Here is a 16,656-nt window from a genome sequence, read left to right on the forward strand (position 1 = left end):
CCGCGACCAGAACGAGGACGGCTTCACTTATTGATGGAATGAACCAACCGAGGTGAAGCGTTCTCATCATATCGATTATTCTTACGGCTCAGGTAATATGGCTAACAACAGCTGGTAATTAGGAACAGAATACAGAAACTAAAACAAAAGAATTCTATTCACAGTTGGGTAATGTGTTATTACGTTTCTTTGTATCGGAATAATTGAAACCGAGAGAGTCAGCTATCTGCCAACATACTAATGACTTATGCAAGGTTGCAGGGTTCGTTGAACCTGGTGTGACATACACATACGAACACCAACGCATATTGATTTATAATTCAACATTGTATGAGAGAAGTATGCCAGCGAAAACACTGATGTGTGTTCATTGCTATTTTCTTGACGCTCATACGGAAACTTTATTACTTTATAATTTTGGCTTCAAATTAAACGTATGCTTTTTTTAGCTGGACAGAATATAGGCCGTAATATATTTATTGATATATTTTAAAATAAATATTTTTTTAGTATTGGCGATATGCAGCTTGAAGTAGAATGGCTTTTGATGCGTTTTTTTTTAGGTTTAATCCAATATTCTTTAAAAAACATATAATCTAAGTTACATTTTAACGAGCACATCTATTTTCCTGCAAGGTTATATATGCAGCAAGACCTCGTTAGACCGAACCCCCTACTTCCGACAGTACCTGCTAGGGACGTCTACATGTACACAAGCTGATATAAGTGCATATCCATGTTTCATTGAGCCGGACGCTTTTCTGGGTAGTATCCGGGTAGAGTTACGCCCCTTTGCCACATCAAGAACCGCTGATCACATTGGTGCGACTCCCTTGATTATGTTCTCTGGTCTCATGTTTGAGTTCATAGGTTTCAAATGCCGGATTAGCCCTGATTAAACACATTTTGTTTCAGTTCAGGGTTTGTGATGGCATGGATACAACAAGAAATCGGCGATGTCATAATATTTCTTAATGAATTTCAGCAAAGAGTATCAGGTAATCTTATCAAAACTTGCAATTTTTAATGGAATTATCTTCGACATGTAATTACTATGTTCAGTTCAATTTTTTGTTGAACACAGGACGTTATTTTAACAAGTGACATTCCACTTCACATTAAAATATATATCTAAAAAATAAATGTAATAATTTACGTTTAATGTGGAACATGGATGATAGTTACACGCCATAATGAACGATTCTGCGATTTCTGCTTGTCCCCAAACTGTAAACATATTGCAGATTAATACCATGTAGTGTTTATAGGCGAACGATATGCCTCAATAAGAAGAAAGTATCTCTCGACATATTACACTGAGTATCCATCTCTTATGAAAATCACACAGCTGATACAAACAGGTGATAATCCTGTCCTTCATAATATGAGTGTGTTTAGTACCTAGCAACAATCTCCAAATTAAGAAACACCTAATCCCTGTGTTTCATAAATGAAATTGTTACATATTTTACTCCATCGTGCGTGATTTATCATGCTATATTAATGTATTATAGGCCGGTAGCCTGTTACTAAAATGTTTGTTTTGTCTGAAACGTATGATCGCACAGTTTGTGTTTTTAACCACATCACTTCTGGCTTTCCTCCGATATGAAGCTGACACACCGTGATGTGACTGCAATACTGTTAAAAAAGCGTTACATTCACTCGTTCCCCCACCCATAGAGAAAGCAGATGTTGGCCAACCCTCCATTGTTTCATGTACATGTGTTTGTGAGTGAGAATTGACGTGTTAATAAGGGGAGACAATCGTTCATGCGGGCGTAAATTGAACCACCACCTACAACCAGCTCGTGTCAGTGACTTTGATTACATTCGCGTGTATAAATTGTTATTAGCATGTAAACGATAATGATGGGTCATATTTACTGAGGTATACCACGGCCTTAGTATAATTTTCATATATATATATATTAAAATCTATACATACATACATACATACATTATTTTTTCGTATTAGCGATATTCAGTTTGTGGTGGAATGGCATTGGAGGCGTGATTTGTAGTTTTAATCCAATATTCTTGAAATACTATATATTATGTAAGTGCCATTTTAATGAGCAAGAATATATATATGCAGCAAAACTTCGCATATCATAAACTGCTGATCAGATCGGTTCGAATCCCAAACTCCCCGGATTATGTTCCTTGGTCTCTGCGTGTTTGAGTTCTATGTGTGGTTTAACGCCAGTTTGAGCTTTAGTTCAGTTATATCACGACGTATCTGTTATTGTTGGAGGAAAGTGACGTAGTTTGTATAGACGATTATCACACACTGTGATTCAACTCACTATTAGCACATTCTGGAACTACAAAGGGACGCAACTATGCACATGGAGGTGCGGCGTCTTAGACCCCAGGGAAACTCGTGCTTACGGAGTGAGTGACTTAAAATATTACATCCCATCGACAATATTGCAGCCATATCGCGTACAATTATATAAAATTATGATTAAATGTTTTCCCACAGTCTAGTACGTTTTAGGACAATGTCGGTTCAGAAAAAACCAACTATTGTAATGTCTTTAATTAAAATAGATTGGAAATTTGACAGGACGTTGAATACTGTGACAAGTGACTTATTTTATTACATCTAAAAAATTAATTGTGTAATAATTTCCGTTTAATGTGGAACATGGGTGACAGTGAACGATTCTGCGATTTCAGTTTGTCCCACAACTGTAAACATATTGCAGATGAATGCCATGTAGTATCTCTCCACATATTACACTGAGTATCCATCTCTAAAATCACACAGCTGATACAAACAGGTGATAATCCTGTCCTTCATAATATGTTTGTGTTTAGTTCCTAGCAAAAGTCTCCAAATTAAGAAACACCTAATCCCTGTGTTTCATAAATGAAATTGTTACATAATTTACTCCAGCCTGCGTGATTTAATACGCTCTAATGATGTATTATAGGCCGGTAGCCTGTTACCGTAATCTGTTTGTTTTGTCTGAAACCATATGCTCGCACAGTTAGTGGTTTTCACTGCATCACCTCTGACTTTCCTCTCACATCAAGCTGAAAATGACCGCAATACTGTTAAAAGAAGCGCTAAACTCACTCGTTCACCCACCCACCGAGGAAGCAGATGTTGACTACCCCCCATTGCACAATATATTTGTGAGTAAGAAATGACGTGTAAATAAGGGGACAATCGTTCATGCGAGCGTTAATTGAACCCCCACCCAGTGTCAGTGACTTTGATTACATTCGCGTGCATAAATTGTTATTGGCATATAACATATATAATACTCAAAAGAAGTTAAGGATCACCCGATTCTTTCATAATGGTAAAGTTAATCTGTCATGACATGAGAGATTAACTATAGTAATATGAAAGAATCAGGTGATCCTTAACCTCTTTTGAGTAGTATATATCGGGTCATATATTCTGCGGTATACCACGTTTCCTTAAGCACATTAGTAATACTAGTACATAATTAACGCCCATTATTGATTGTTAGGAAAAGGGCTCCATTTGAGGCGTGCTTGATGACGTCGTGTGTCACCCACCAGGGGGCGTGGAGACAGTATGCATGTCATGTTTAGTCATATTGGGAAACGCGTGTTTATTTCAATTCAGGCAATACATATATCATTATCATTCGCTAGAAACCTGAGTTTCCGATGTTACAGTCGACACAGATGACACTGATACCCTGATGTTAAAGTTGACACATGTAGCATTACTGATCATTATTGATCATAATATCCGTTCAACTGGCTGGTGAAAACATGTCTTAAATCGAACCCTGAATATAAATTCAGCTTAATGATCATATATCTGATGTTTGCGTTGAACATTTTCAAGAGACCTAACCTACAACATATTTGTACAATTGATTTATAAGACATGGAATATTCCCCAAAAAACTACATCAAATTCAATTTTCCGAGAAAGAGATAATATTGTCAAACGTTCTTGTGAAATCCGAAAGGAAATTATAGGTCTCCTCTATTTGTTAACGGTGTTCGAGCCTACACCGAAACGTCGCTCTTAATTGTAATAAAGAAGGTGTTCATCCATAAATTCTTATCCTTACTTCTCTATTTTCTCACCTTTTGGTGGCGACCCCGTATGTATTCAGACGCCCATTTGCTTACCTAGTGAAACCATATAACGAATAGAGCCGACCCTTTGTGAAGAAATATACTGGCTTTGTCTCTAACAGACGCCGGTTCTTCAACAGATCCCAGGTCAACAAACATGTGTTTATTACTGCACTGACTTTCATCTTGGTATATGTTTAATCAGTTGAACACGTTATAATGATATCGATTGAGATTTTATATTTTTTATTTTACTTTTAAGATTACTTTACAGGCAATTTTGAAAAAGGTAAAAAAAATCTTGAAATTGTCCCCGACAGTAACCCCTTTTTGCCATAATCCGATGGTAACTAGGAACCTGCCTGGAGTTTCACCAGGTCGACCTGCACTCTGTTGGTGTTGACCCAAGCTGAACGCATGTTGGCCTCGTGGTTCGTCGCCTTTGGCATACCTAAGCGACGCTACTCTGCACAGCCAATTGTGGCATCAGCATGGCTCAGTATGCATAACGGGTTTTACGTTCATAAACGCAAAGAAATATTGAAGTCAATTGTTAAATAAACATTTGACATATTATCTTGATTATGAATCTTGTCATCGATGCACGGTGCACAACAACAGTAATTGCAGCTAGCAGCAACATATTCTCTTGCAAAGGCTTGTTTTATCCTCCTTTGGTGGAATCTGCCATCGTGTAAATGAGAGGAACACTTGTTCAAGGGTTGTTTGGTGAACTGAATAGTCCTCGACAGAGAACTGCACCTTGGATTGTTCCATCAGTGTGAAGACCTGGGCGAGACTGACGGCGCTGTAAGGAACTTGGAAGTGAACATAGCCCTGATGGTCGTCGAACACGTGGGTGTTGGGATAGGATGTTGTGATGAAGTTCACCAGCGGTTCTGTTGGGGCAGGAGCTCTTTCATCTGATGCTCCTGGTTGAGTTTCAACTGTTTTCATCCGAGCTATCAGTGTGTAGCCCTGGCCGAATTTGGTCTTCAAATGTTGTGGTGTTCCAAGACACACAAATCTCCCATTTACCATGATGGCAATTCTTGTACAAAGAGCGTCACATTCTTCCATGCTGAAAGAACAAGAACCAAGTTGCTTGTAGGTTCTTTGATTTTGATTTTGTGTTTAGGATTGATTGCACTGTATAATGAACCTCGAAATCCATCACCAATCTGTAAGAGTTATACGAACCTGTGAGACGTGAGCACGAGGGTCCTGCCGCACTCCCGGACCTTTGACAGGACGTTCCAGAGCTGCCTCCTGGCCTTGGGGTCCATCCCTGTGGACGGCTCATCCAGCATGATGAAGGCCGGGTCTCCAACCAGAGCGATGGCAGTGCTCAGCTTACGCTTGTTACCTCCACTGTGAAAATAACCCCACAATTTGTAAATAAATACTTAATATGAGAAGTGAGAAGTGAAGTCATCAAGCTAGTTGACGCGCATGAATTTGTTGCAAGCCCAACAGTTGACATATTCAATCATTAACGCGAAAAGCGTTTTAATGATTTCACATTTACCTTATCGCGACAAAAGAGATGCCACGATTGGCATTAGACCATCGAAATGGCTTTAATTACTGGCTTCAATGTGGCATCATCCAAGCAATTGTCGATAGGAAACATCCTGCATTTTCAAAGAGTGAGACAGTGATATAAGGTGTCTTAGTATTCAAACAATAGCGGTAACACAACGAATAGGTTTCACACATTTTATCCGTTGGGAGAATCGAACCCAGGTACTTAACATGGCGAGCGAGGTCTTGCCATCAGTAATAATTTCCGACCCTATTTTTAGTGAAGACAGTGCATAGCATAGTGTAACATGGTGTTATGCTGTGTAACCTAATGTGTACATTCAGTACATTATATATACCGCCATGTCGGCAGTTCACATACATGGAATATGGTAGGGATATTAGATATTTTGAAAAACACGTCTGTTCCCGATAAATATAATTTGCCCTCAGTCTGGCTGTCCTGAAAAAAATATTAAATTGTTCGGCATCACCTTTCACATAAAAAAAATATGCCTGGTTTGAAGCCGCGCGGTGTCACATACAACAATTATATTCACAAATACACACATCTATCAAGTTTAATCAATTTATATAACAAGCCTGGCTTAACACCATCTGCATTTGGTACACAGTTTTAATGACTTCATTGTTGGTATCGAATGAATGCCAGTGGGGTTGTTTAAGCGGAGATGCTAGTAGTCATTTCAAGACCTTAAATTATTCACAAATTATTCATGACATACAAGGCATTAACGGCGACGGGTAACAAAATCCAAATTCAGCATGACACGTGTTTACACGATTCCCTCAGATCAGGGAGTGCAGATGTATATAATATGCAAGTGATTCCGTGGCATTTCATTTGCTAACCAAGCGATTCTTTGTGTATTTAGACAGACAGATAATTTATTAAAGTTTCACCCCAATAAAATACAATAATATACATATACAACATAAAGCAGGTAGGGCCACTCTATATGGAGAGAGACTGTAACATATAACTCAATATTCATATACATAGATTTCATTAATGTAATGTACTATACTATACTATACTATACTATACTATACTATACTATACTATACTAAACTATACTATACTATACTAGATAAGTGGAGTAAGATTGAACACAGATTTATCATCCAAAACTGGCTCCCACAGGAGATATCGCTTGGATGAGATCAAGCGATATCTACACTGTAGATATCGCTGCAATGAAATTACATCACAATGCTTTGCAAACCATTGTGACATCACTGGTTACCATGACGTCTCGTGAAGTGGGGAGAGTCTAATATTTTCACTCGTGACTGCGTCACTCGTGAAAATATTAGACTCTCCCCACTTCACTCGATGAGATGAAAGTGGTATTTGAGAAAACACATTGAATTTTCTATTTATTATATACATGTTTTATTTTTATTACTTGCAATTTATATATTTTTTCGAAAACAGTGTCTGATAAATTACTAAATTCTCCCTGTCGCCCCTTTACCACCGCCGTATCAAGGAGGTTTGCGAAAAGAATATAGTTTCTGAATAAAACTAGCCTTGTTAATATATGTTATGCGAAATATATTATTTCATATCGAGTATTAAGTTCCGTGGACATTTTTGTTTTTTTGTTTGTCATAATTAAACATTCCTGTTTAAAAATGAAAACAGAAATCATTTTCAAACAGCGATTATTTTATTGACGTAGGAATACATAAACAGTTAGTACTGTGACCATGTCTAACGATCAGCTGAGCGCTCTCCAGGCTTACAAAATCCGCCAAATTTGATCAAATCTTCTCACAGATAAGTATGAAAGTTGACATAAACACATTTATAGAACCCCGAACATTTTAACTGAAACATTGTTGCTTGCTGTCATGAATTAAATTAGGAAAGTTCAATTCTCGGAAAATTTAAGCGGGCGCTTCTCGCCTCGGCGGTACGTCTCGCTGCCGCCAGTTGTGCCTAATGTCTGGCGAAGCATGTCCGGCGCAAGAGTGATATTAACATTGCCATAGATGTTTTTTTCCAGACATCAGACTCGTCAAAAAATTCCTGTGGTCATTTGAAGAGAAGTTGTGCACCTGCGGTTGAGATAGTACAGTCGGCATCTGACGTAAACAAAGGGGGATAACTCTTTAATGTTTTGATTCAGGAGAAAGTAGTTCCGGAACCTTGTTTATATCAGTCACTAGTGACTGATATAACTTTTTTATCGTCACTGATAAATTCCAGTATTTCATTCATATGTATATAATTAAATCTCACCCTCGTGTCTTTTGACATCAAATATATCAACACTCGTTGATAAAAGTGGCAAAGATCCTCGGCAAGCCTCGGAATTTTTCCACTTTTCTCAACTCGTGTTGATATATTTGATATCAAAAGACACTCGGGTGAGATTCTCTATATAATTGGCTAGCGCTTTCAACTCGTACCACGTACAAGTCTCATCAGGGCTTAACTGAATAACGGACATGAAGTAGTAACATATAGTTACGTGACGTCATAACATTTAGAGAACTATGACGTCACAATACCAAGGTGACAATGGACAAATAACTTACGCCTTTACATTAAACTTAGGCGTGTATTTATGAATAATTTTTTAATTTGACGTTTACACGACATACGGCTTTTCCATTTGACGAGAGGTCGGTCACATGACCGCGAAATTGACGTTCATAAGTGTATGAACGACACAATTTGACGTTCATACGTTTTTCACGAGACCGTGTTCTTGAAATGACGTAAACACTGACGGACTACTTCCACATTCCTGGGGAAACCCCTGGAAATTCCCTAGCACGAAAACATACTTAAACATTATTTCTGATCATTTAGAACCTTTAATCTTGGTCTCAGCATTTCAGTATACATTGAGAAACGTAAGAGAGCATGACTGCATGATTGTTCACGAATTTCCTCGCTACGGCCCATCCTAATGAACAAACAAAGAAATGCACATCCAAACTATCGTCAGTATCGACTCGATCTGTGTCTAGGCTGACAGTGACCGTCTCCAGCAATCTACGAATTTACCTTGGTGTCTGTTTGACGCACCTTTAATCACCTTTCAGTAATCGGTCAGTTGATCAATGATGACTAACACATGTAACCGCCACAGGTTCATTAACAACTTCGGAAATCCTCCCGTCAGGTTTATCGTGTCGGCCATTTTGACGTCTTGTTCTTGATGTAAATGTATTACGACGCGCTGTCATTGTGGCTGACTTACTGAGGTAGTTCATTACAGACATTTCTCATCTAATGGGGATATTATATGAACACATGTGTTGCGTAAGATGTTTCTAAAGAGCAAGTTGTGCATCCATACGCTCATGTCACCTCTCTTTTGGGGGAACTATTTTATTCCGCGATATAGCTGGTTGTTGTTTGGCTGTCAGTGTAAACATGAAGTCACACGTACTAAATAAAATTGGGTTTAGATCTTGGCTTACATCCATTGAGGTAAGAAATTGTGATAAAAAATTATAAGAATTGACTTTCACTTTGTGTGAGTTTATTGGAGAAGAACCTTCATAGAGAGAGGGCCAAACATTGTATGAACGTCGTCGCAAGCTCCGACGTTCATACAGTTTGGCCCTCACTCTATGAAGGTTCATACTCCAATGAACTCACACAGAGTGAAGGTCAATTCTTAAATGAAATGTTGCTCTTTTTGAAACAATGTAGGTCCGTGAATTATCAACAGCCAAAGACAACCAACAAATCTTAGAAAGATTTTGACAAGTTCTAAATTTGATTCTGTTGTCATCACTCCACAGGTTTCTAGGTGCGGTGACAAAGGTTGCCTTACTTACAGCAATATAATTGAAGGCTGTTCAGTCCAAATTACAAAGGACACCAAATTTACTGTAAAACAAAATATGACTTTTGATACCAGAAATGTTATTTACTTGATTGTTTGTAGTGCATGACATGAAAAGTATATCGGAAAGACAGAACTTCAATTAAAAAGAAGAATGAATCTTCACCGTTCACAAATAAAGCAGCCACACAACCGCACGATTCAACTCAGTGATCATTTAGATACATGTGGAAGCGGCAACCCGCCCTATAAGCTAAATTTTGATCACGAACCTACCTTGTTTCAAAAAGCGCTAGCCAATTAAAACTGTGTTCAATCTTACTCCACTTATTTAATTATTACTACAATGTGCCTGAGAGTAAGAACTTTACTCAATCTCATTAAAATCAGATCTTAGTTCTCGCTACCGCGACGCTCTGATTGGTCGGATGAAAGGTCGTTCTTACATGACCCGTAATGGGATGTCCTCAGATCTTTGTTTAGCGGTAGCGAGAACTAAGATCTGATTTTAATGAGATTGGAACTTTACTGTGCTTTATTGACGTGTAAATAAGGGGAGACAATCGTTCATGCGGGCGTAAATTGAACTACCACCTGCAACCAGATCGTGTTAGTGACTTTGATTACATTCGCGTGTATAAATTGTTATTAGCATGTAAACGTATAACTTTCTAATATATATATACCCGAGAGTCTTTTGATAACAAATATATCAACACGAGTTTTATCAACGTGTGTTGATATATTTGATATCAAAAGACACGAGGGTGAGATTTTATGTTCGCATATGTTTAATCAGTTGTACACTTTATAATGATATCGATTGAGATTTTATATTATACTATTAAAATTACTTTACAGGCAATTTTGAAAAAAAGTAAAACAGAATCTTGAAATGGTCCCCGACAGTAACCCCTTTTTGCCATAATCCGATGGTAACTAGGAACCTGCCTGGAGTTTCACCAGGTCAACCTGCACTCTGTTGGTGTTGACCCAAGCTGAACACATGTTGGCCTCGTGGTTCGTCGCCTTTGCCATACCTAAGGGACGCTACTCTGCACAGCCAATTGTGGCATCAGCATGCTAAGTATTCACAACGGGTTTTACGTTCATAAACGCAAAGAAATATTGAAGTCAATTGTTAAATAAACATTTGACATATTATCATGATTATGAATATTGTCATCGATACACGGTGCACAACAACAACAACAGTAATTGCAGCTAGCAGCAACATATTCTCTTGCAAAGGCGTTTTATCCTCCTTTGGTGGAATCTGCCATCGTGTAAATGAGAGATTTTTTAGGGGGGGATAAAATGCTCTAAACCAAGATCTCTGAGCTTATTACGTATTTTGAAATTAAATTCCGTTTTCGTCTTGTTGCCCAGTTGTTAATCCAATCAAAGATTTTACGGATGATTCGATCTTGGGTTAGATTACAAAAAACGTTTATAACTTCAAACAACAGTTCCCCAGTGACGGACTATTGGAGAGATCCACGCCATATCACAATTAACAGCCATATTTGGTGTAAATATCCGAAGGCCCAAATAAAATCGCACGATGCGATTTTGTACTGCACTGATGCAGGATGAATCTTCAATCGTGATCAACTCATTCCGGGACATATTGCATAGCGACTCGTGCCCCTCTCATGGCCATTTTTGCGACCGGGTTCCGTCTTAGCGCAAACGGGCATACCTAAAACAATTGTCAACTCGTTGCGTAATGGTTCACATATTATTTTCCCATATATTATATATTTTGATATTATCAGATATTATCAGATGCAATATAAGATGCAAGACATATGTAAAATCAAAAATTATTTCTGAGGGATTCTTTGACGAAGAACCTGAAATCATACGCGCATTCTGATTGGTTTGTCGTATATTCGCACATACGTAACATTCATCGATAGGGGGACGAGTCTTCTTGCAGGTTACGGAAAGGGGCGAGTGGTGTCGAATGAGGGGGACGAGACTTCTTGCAGGTAACGGAAACGGGCGAGTGGTGTCGAATGAGGGGGACGAGTCTTCTTGCAGGTAACGGAAACGGGCGAGTGGTGTCGAATGAGGGGGACGAGTCTTCTTGCAGGTAACGGAAACGGGCGAGTGGTGTCGAATGAGGGGGGCGAGTCTTCTTGCAGGTAACGGAAACGGGCGAGTGGTGTCGAATGAGGGGGACGAGTCTTCTTGCAGGTAACGGAAAAGGGCGAGTGGTGACGACTGGATGAATCTTGGGTACCCCAAATGCACGACCCACATTGAATGGCCGTTCATGTTTCCGTTTATGTTAACAAGTGGCAGCATTTGTTCATACCCCCTTCACTATGACATGTAACTATTGCCAATTTTCATTTATATTCATGTATCTGTCTTATATCATATATCTTCAATACTGGAGGAAATAGAGACAATCCAACTATATATCAGTAAGCACACCTCCTTTTACGTTTGCACCTCCATAAAAGCAAAACATATTGAAGTCAATTCTTAAATAACACGTGTGAAAATTCCTCACCTGTAGTCCGATGTTGGCTTGTCTGAATACTGCCTGAGCATCATGATATCCAGCAGGTTGTCACAGACTCCTTTGATGCAGCTCTCCGGCACTCCCTTGAGTCTGGCGTACATGGTGAGAGTCTCCCGTCCTGTCATCTGGTCAATCAGAGCATCGAACTGGGGACAGTAGCCCATGTTCTCCTGCACCTGTGGTGATTAATTTCACTAATGATTATGTCAACAGAGGCCTGTTCATATTCAATATGTATTAAACTAACAATATCGTATGCGCAATGTTGGCCTTTCTATCACTTCATTGTTTCTGCAAAACTAGGGGACATAATGCAACACTCACGAAGAGGAATACCCTTTGTATTAGCAGTACAGGTCCTCTTACATAGCTTGCATCAGTGTTACAGAATAAATGGGTGAGTATGGTTTAACGCCGCATTTAGCAATATTCCAGCAATATCACGGCGGAGGACACCAGAAATGGGCTCCACGCATTGTACCCATGTCGGGAATCGAACCCGGGTCTTCGGCGTGACGAGCGAACGCTTTGACCACTGGGCTACCCGACCGTCCCTCAGAATAAATGAAACTAGTTCATAGTAAGTTGAGAGTAATGAACGTGAAGCCTCAGTAGTATCTTTATCACCCTTTGCCTAAGAGTGCAGAGTTACGTCCCTTATGTGTTGCAGGACCCTATGATTGTAGATCGTATTCCATGTTCGCCATGATGATAACCATAGCGATACTCGCCGTAAACGTCTGTGACCTGCATCACTTGCTTGCATTATGCTGACACGCTGTGATACAACTGAAATACTGTTCAAAGTAGAGTTAAACCCAAATCGCCTAAAAAACTGTTTTCAATATTAAATGCACTGTGCAAAGACGTTGACACATACCTTTTGCGTGTGATTCTTGATGTCATAAGACTGCAAGAAAACATTTCCACGTGTCAGCATCACATCGCCAGTTATCATTTTAAAAGTTGTTGTCTTTCCTGCACCGTTTTGACCAAGGAGACCAAAACACTCCTTCTCAGGTATGCCCACACTCAGATGATCAACAGCAACGAAATCTCCGTAACGCTTATATAGCTCCTTGAGGACAAGTGCGTCTGTGTTATCCAGATCTTTGGCGAATGCCTGTATACGTTGTCTTTCAGCTAACACATCTCCATCGACGACAACAGGTTGTGGTACTTCTGCTTCCTGTGGTCTGAAGGCATACCAAATTCGCTGTGGCACCTGGTACTCAATGAACAGTGTCACAGACATGTACAACACGGCTTGGAACAGCATAAAGAACAAATGGCGACCCACTCCAGGAAAGTCCCAATCCAGGAAATTTTCTTTAAATGGGAAACAGTAACGTCCACATGTATCTGCAGCCAAGCAAAACGAGCATGTATTATAAATAGTGAAACCTTGTAAGTTACAACATCACCTGTAACAATTCATTTCTGAATCAACGAATATTGGTAAGTGTGATGTCACTTCAATCATAGAACCATGCATAGACGCTTCCAACAAAGACATCGGGAAAACGGGATTTCCGGAATAAAGTGGTCCAGACGATCGAAATTTCACTGCAAAATAGCCATTCGTCACCACTCGCCCTTTTCCGTAACATGTCCCGTTTTCCGTTTCGTCCCCCTATCGATGAATGTTATGTGCGAAAATACAACAAACCAATCGGAATGCGCGTATGACTTCAAGTACCTCGGTCAAAGAATCCCTCAATAATAATTGTTTATTTTGCAAATGTCTTGCATGTAAAACTATATCAAGGATACAGTGATAAATCCCGATGTGTTATAAATAACATATGGAATACCGTTATATATGGGGGAAATATACGTGAATCATAACGCAACGAGTTAGCAATTATACCTGTGCCCGCTTGCGCTTTGACGGAACCCAATCGTGAAAATGGACACGAGAGGAGCACGAGTCGCTATTCGGCTTGTCCCGGAATAACACGAGTTGGTCACGAATGCATAATAGCAGGACGCTTTGTTGAATAAATATTTTATACAGTTTTTAGTTTTTATCAGAGGTCTGATCATGAGTAAAACCAAACGTATTCAGATAAATGAAAATGTGCTTCGAAATATAGGTCATTAGAGAAGAACATTAACCCTATACGTACTATATTAGGAATGAAATATTGATCATGAGAGATGGCGAATTCAGTACATATCCACGGCTTGCAATATTACTAAAAGGGCAGAAGCTCGCTCATTCCCTTCGACATTCCGAATTCATGCTATTATTTCACCGGATCCACAAATGAAACCACCCGTGAAGATTCTAGTTAGTATAGGTCTTCAGAGACCCAAGTTTGCCGTAAATGGCGACTATGTTTTGTGGTAAGAGGGATCTTGTGGTCAGGCTCACCGACTTTGTTGATGCATGTCATCGTCTCCCAATTTCGTGGAACGATGCTCATGATGTCAATCACTGTATTGTCTGGTTCAGACTCGATTATTTACAGACCGCCGTCATATAGCAGGGATATTGCTGAGTGCGGCGTTAAGAAACAAAAATAAGACAATACCGGGTACAACAAAAATAAAACAAATGAAACCAACCTTTACAGCATGGGTTGCTTGAAGATCTTGCACAATGTGAAGTGTAGTTTAGCTGACGACACTTGTCAAGGTACAAATAATTGCTGTGCATGTTCATGAATGACTTGCCGAAGTTGTAGTGGGGGAAAACAAGCAAAAACACCCAGTCTGTGATCTCAGCCTCTCTTTCCTCTCCAGTTGCGGTCAGCATGAACACAGTCAAGATACTTATCATTCCTTTTTGGGAAAAAAGAGCATTTTTGTAATTACAAGATAACCTCTTCCCTAAAAATACACATGCAATTAAGGCTTATAGAACGGAATCAAAATCAGTTTACAATAGTTTAACCTTAAAGAGGAATATTGATCGTAATGAAATTCGTGTGTACCTCTGAAATCTACACTACTGCACCAGTGATGATAATAAGTGAGTGAGTGAGTTGGGTCTTACAGCGCTTTTGGCAAAATTGCAGCAATTTCACAGAAATGGGTTTTACACACACTATACACATGTGGTAAATCAAAACGAGGCCTTCCGCATGAAAGGCGAACACTTTAACCACCGGGCTACCGCGCGGATGATAATGATTTGTGCGTTGTTTAACGCCGCAATATTCCTGCTATATGATGGCGATATGTAAATAATCGAGTCTGGACCAGACAATTCAGTGATTACCATCAGGACCATCGACGCACGCAATCGGGAAACGATGGCATGCATCAGCCAAATCAGCGAGCCTGACCACTCGATCCCGTTAGTCGCCTCTTACGACAAGCATGGTCGCCCTTTACGGCAAGCATGGGTTGCTGAAGACCTATTCTACCCCGTATCTTCACGGGTCCGATGATAATCAGGATGTCCAAGACTTAAATACTGCACCTGAAATAATAGTTAGGATGACGATGACAACCATCATCTTTAACTTAACACTACAAACCTTTTCAAAATCACAAAATAGGGTAAATATCATTTCTCAACATTTGTCAGTTCAGTACATTTGAAAATACGTTACCTGTGATAATATTCAAGATGATGATGACAACCATCCCGGTAGGAGGGGACTTGAACATATACTGGAGAGCATACATGAAGGGCAGAACTGCCAAACCATACACAAGCAGGATGAGGAACACGATGCCTGATCTCCCATCTTCTGTATAAGCTGGCGACTGGAATCCTGCAAACACAACCAGCAGCAACAGGGATGGAATCAGGTAGTTGATGTAGTCCCAGGCCAGGGTGGACAACCAGAAGACAAATGGTCCAACTCCACTGACAGTCTGAAGATGTTTGGCGCCCACCTGCCTCTCCTTGATGAGGAAGAACACAAAGGATGAAGTAAGGAAAGCCATGCCAAACAGGAGACAAAACGCCACAGAAAAGCCAAGGAATAGTATGGAGAATACCGAGTGTCCCTTTGACGTTTTCCCCTGATATGGAAGCGGGTTGTTGATTGTGGTAATGGAATGGTCCTGAGATGTAAAATGTTTGAGGATTGCATTCATCATGAAAGACAAAGATATGGGCTCACTGTGGTATGGTTGTCCATTATAAATGCCAACTGCTTCTTTGCTAGACTTGAACTGTGCTCCAATGATCATTTTCCTGTTGTATCCACCAACACCAAGATCTTTTGCTCTTGACAAGAAAAAGTTGGATACATTATGATACCGCAACAAATCCACTCTCTCAACTTTGTTAACAGTTCCTGTAAACTGTGCACTGTATGAAAAGGCAAATGCTTCTGGTAGCTGTCCGGGGCCACCTCCATCTATGTTAGTTACAAATGTTCCTTTGAAGGGTGCCAAGTCAAAAGTCAGTGGGCCCTCAAGAGCCACCTTCCCTGGTTCTACCAGGCTGATAGCCAGAGAAGCAATGGTAAAAGCCACTGGTAACAGAAGCTGCACAATGGTGATTGTTTTGTTTCTCCAAGTGTGAAGAGCCTTCTTTACAAATAGTCCAGTAAAGCGAGACAGTTCCAAACCTAGACCTGTATTTTTGGTGAAACCCTGATTGAATGCTGGAAATATAAAAGTTTGGTGTAATTCAGGAACATGATGAAATTTGTCTCTATTTGTCTTATTGAGAAGTGTTTTCTGCCACCTTCAACGAGCGTATGTTTTATTCGCTTTTGA

General features: G+C 39.7%; 1 protein-coding gene across 1 annotated transcript in view; it reads right to left on the reverse strand.

Annotated features, from left to right (window-relative positions):
* Positions 1 to 4,306: 4,306 nt before the first annotated feature.
* The window catches only part of LOC124135397 (phospholipid-transporting ATPase ABCA3-like), a 29,624-nt gene continuing 17,274 nt past the window's right edge, over positions 4,307 to 16,656 (reverse strand). Inside the window, exons 14-19 of the mRNA XM_046500716.2 lie at positions 15,534 to 16,541; positions 14,542 to 14,757; positions 12,851 to 13,332; positions 11,959 to 12,146; positions 5,278 to 5,448; positions 4,307 to 5,158 (exon numbers count right to left, since the gene is read on the reverse strand). Coding sequence (XP_046356672.2) covers positions 4,708 to 5,158; positions 5,278 to 5,448; positions 11,959 to 12,146; positions 12,851 to 13,332; positions 14,542 to 14,757; positions 15,534 to 16,541 — 2,516 coding nt within the window. The 3' untranslated portion in view covers positions 4,307 to 4,707. The remainder of the gene's footprint in view (positions 5,159 to 5,277; positions 5,449 to 11,958; positions 12,147 to 12,850; positions 13,333 to 14,541; positions 14,758 to 15,533; positions 16,542 to 16,656) is intronic.

The sequence above is a fragment of the Haliotis rufescens genome, unplaced genomic scaffold, assembly GCF_023055435.1.
Source record: "Haliotis rufescens isolate VD_foot unplaced genomic scaffold, xgHalRufe1.0.p SCAF_70, whole genome shotgun sequence".
Classification (NCBI taxonomy): domain Eukaryota; kingdom Metazoa; phylum Mollusca; class Gastropoda; order Lepetellida; family Haliotidae; genus Haliotis; species Haliotis rufescens.